Source organism: Lycium barbarum, chromosome 2, assembly GCF_019175385.1.
Source record: "Lycium barbarum isolate Lr01 chromosome 2, ASM1917538v2, whole genome shotgun sequence".
Lineage (NCBI taxonomy): Eukaryota > Viridiplantae > Streptophyta > Magnoliopsida > Solanales > Solanaceae > Lycium > Lycium barbarum.
This window is the reverse complement of record NC_083338.1, coordinates 132,448,415-132,451,581: the sequence shown is the minus strand read 5'-3', so window position 1 is coordinate 132,451,581 and position 3,167 is coordinate 132,448,415. Positions and strand designations below refer to the sequence as shown.

The 3,167-nt window shown below is 36.8% G+C and overlaps 1 protein-coding gene across 1 annotated transcript; it reads left to right on the top strand.

Moving 5' to 3' along the window:
* Positions 1-6: 6 nt before the first annotated feature.
* LOC132627307 (actin-100-like) lies at positions 7-1,660 on the top strand. The gene is made up of 4 exons (XM_060342577.1): positions 7-347; positions 424-1,027; positions 1,176-1,253; positions 1,442-1,660. Exons 1-3 carry the CDS (start codon positions 29-31, stop codon positions 1,246-1,248), a joined length of 996 nt encoding a protein of 331 aa, XP_060198560.1. The 5' UTR covers positions 7-28; the 3' UTR covers positions 1,249-1,253; positions 1,442-1,660.
* The last annotated feature ends 1,507 nt before the right edge of the window (positions 1,661-3,167 follow it).

Sequence of the window (3,167 nt, the reverse complement as noted above, 5' to 3'; positions counted from 1 at the left end):
AGTTGGTCGTCCTCATCATACTGGCGTCATGTTTGGAATCATACCAAAAGATGCCTATGTTGGTGATGAAGCTGAGTCTAAAAGAGGTATGTTGACTCTGAGATATCCCATTGAACACGGTATCATAAGAAACTGGGATGATATGGAGAAAATGTGGCACCATACGTTTTACAATGAGCTCGGTGTTGCTCCAGAGGAGCATCCCGTTCTTCTAACTGAGGCACCACTTAACCCCAAGGCAAACCGAGAGAAAATGACTGAAATCATGTTTGAAGAATTCAATGTTCCAGCCATGTATGTTGCAATTCAGGCTATTCTTTCTCTGTTTGCTAGTGGTCGTACAACTGGCAAGCAGATGGAGTATGCATTCTGGTTCTCTACTGTTTTGATTAGTCACTCATTCATTTGTTGTTCTCCTACAAGGTATCGTGCTTGATTCTGGTGATAGTGTGAGCCACACAGTCCCAATCTATGAGGGACATGCACTTCACCATGCTATCTCGAGGTTAAATATTGGTGGTCGTGATCTAACAGATTATCTCATGAATCAGATAGAGAGACGTTATACATTTCACACTCCCACTGCATCAAAGATTGTTCATCATATGAAGGAGAGGATTACTTATGTTGCACTGGATTTTGAACAGGAGATTGAGGAGGCAAAAAATAGTTCTTCAGTTGACAAGGGCTATGACCTTCCTGATGGACAAGTCATTATTATTGGTGCTGAGAGGTTCCATTGCCCTGAAGTCCTCTTCCAGCCATCATTGGTTGGAAAGGGACCGATAGGAATTCATGAAAAAACCTACAACTCAATCATGAAAAGTGATGTTGATATTAGGAAAGATTTATTTGCGAACATTGTGCTTAGTGGTGGTTCAACTATGTTTCCTGGCATAGCAGAACGTATAAGCAAGGAAATCTCTGCTCTTGCTCCAAGCCACACGAAGATCGAGGTGATTGCACCACCTGAGAGAAAGTACAGCACCTGGATAGGAGGATCAATTATAGCTTCCCTAGTTTTTTTAGAAATGTTAGTTTCTCTTTGCTTTATTTGACTGATCAATAAATCCATCTATTAACCTTCAGTCTCAAATAATTGGCTCTAAATTCTAACTATAATTGTCTGCTTGTACTTTTAAGCTCATCAGAGTTATCAGCTAATATCTATGTCCCATGCAGATGCCAATAACAAATAGGGAATATGATGAATGTGGTCCCTCAATTGTCCACAAGAAGTGTCTCTAAACTTGGTGAGAACTTAATATCCTCTTTAGTTAAATTCCTTCAAATGAATGTTTCCTTTGTAATATCCTTCAAATGAAGTTAATATCCTATTCTTTCTTGGCGGGGCTTTGTTATTTTCTTTGTAATATAGCTAGTAAGCAGGAAACTGGTTGATCGTATGTGACTAATGCTTATGTTCTATATTGCTTTCCAGGTTGAGAACAGTTGGTTACACAAGCAGACTTTTCAGTAGCGTAGAATGTGTATTTAGTTTTACAAGAAAATACATCGACAAGAGATGGTGAATTTAGAAGGATAGATCTATGTTTTTATGCTTAGCATGCTACTTGGGTTCAGAATGGATTTCTGTTTAGCTTTGAAGATGTTATACTCATTTGATATGAATGAATGCAAATATAGTCTGCAAATTCAATAGACAGGAGAAGCATTTTTGTCCCATTTTGGCAAGAAGAATAAGTGACTGTTGATTCACATGCCCTTTTCATTAGAGAATGAAAAGGCAGTGCATGAAATTATCAGACTGCAAAATTAGTGTACAAATAGCTAACAAAAAGCAAGCTCTTTTTCCAGTTGAGTTTTAGACATTTTTTTTTTCTCCTTTTTGTCTGTTTTAACCTAATTTAATTTTTGTTACTTTGTATTGTCATTGTTATTTTTATATAAGTTACTAGTATTAATTTATTCAAGGATAAATTTCTCAGAACGTCATTCAGCTTGTAGTATAATTGCGGTAAAATCATTAAACTTATTTTCTAAACACATAATCACTAAACTTTCACTTTATTTCATGTAATATCATTCTTGCTATTTCCTACCAACTTCACCGGAATTACAACCTTTTCATCGAAAAATATTATTTTAAGGTAAAAGAGTTCCATAACCCAAATAGGTTATCCATACCAAGAATCCTGCCCATTATATAGGTCGTAATTGGGGTTGATCAGAAAATTTGTCAAACAAAAGAATCTGTTTATATAATTCAAGCCACACGATAATTAGGAGTAATTACCACCAGGGCCCATTGCTTTACCCTTGATATAAGTAGGTTATAGACAGTTGCCTCATTTTCTTCTCTAGAACTCCACGTCTTGGAGTTCAAAACTTATACCAGTGGAGCTTTCAGGACGGTATTATACAATTCAAAAAGAACAGAGGAGGAAGTCTCTGCCATTTTCAAATGAGGAGGAAGATAAGGCAAAAAGACCTCTATAACTAAAAATTATTTAGGAATAATACGTAAACAGACTCTCCGCTGACAAGTATGCCCTCTAATTTTGGATGTGCTCAAGTAGACACCTCGACTTATCTCCACTTGTCAGCTGAACACTTCAACTTACAAAATAATCATCTAGGCATCTCCAAAATTTATGTGTCGCGTCAACATTCGTGTTTACATGTTCAACTTTATACAAGTTGAGGTGGTACACACCCAAAGTTGGAAGACGTACTTGCGGGCTGAAGCCAAATTTGACGGTCTGTTTATATAGATTTTTCTTGTAGATCTATCTAGAATAATTTCTAGAACCATCCCTACACAAGTATAAATAGGGATGACCTTAGTCATTTGTAATAAACCCACATCAAAGCTATTCAAAAAATCTTGTTCCATAACAAAGTTCTCCTTTTCATAGTTTCCTCTTCTTTAGTTGAATCTTCCGATCTTATGTCACGACCCAGCTAGGGGCCGTGACGGGTACCCGGGACTAGCCACCGAGCACCACTCGTTCTAATACTCATCTTACTCATTTAATGCCTTTTTACCAATTTTATACACGAATTGTAGGAAACTCATATTTTATATAAAAACATAAATACTTATATACATTTGCCTCTCGGCCATCAAAATAACATATACATAATAATAACATCTTGCGAGACCATCTGACCCACACTGCGTATCTACGAGCCTCTACTGACAT

Excerpts from the sequence above, each read along its gene's own strand:
- LOC132627307 (XM_060342577.1), top strand. The coding sequence starts at position 29 with ATGTTTGGAATCATACCAAAAGATGCCTATGTTGGTGATGAAGCTGAG. Across the intron at positions 348-423 it reads TGCTAGTGGTCGTACAACTG|GTATCGTGCTTGATTCTGGT; the intron begins GCAAGCAGATGG and ends TTCTCCTACAAG. Across the intron at positions 1,028-1,175 it reads ATAGCTTCCCTAGTTTTTTT|CATGCAGATGCCAATAACAA; the intron begins AGAAATGTTAGT and ends ATATCTATGTCC.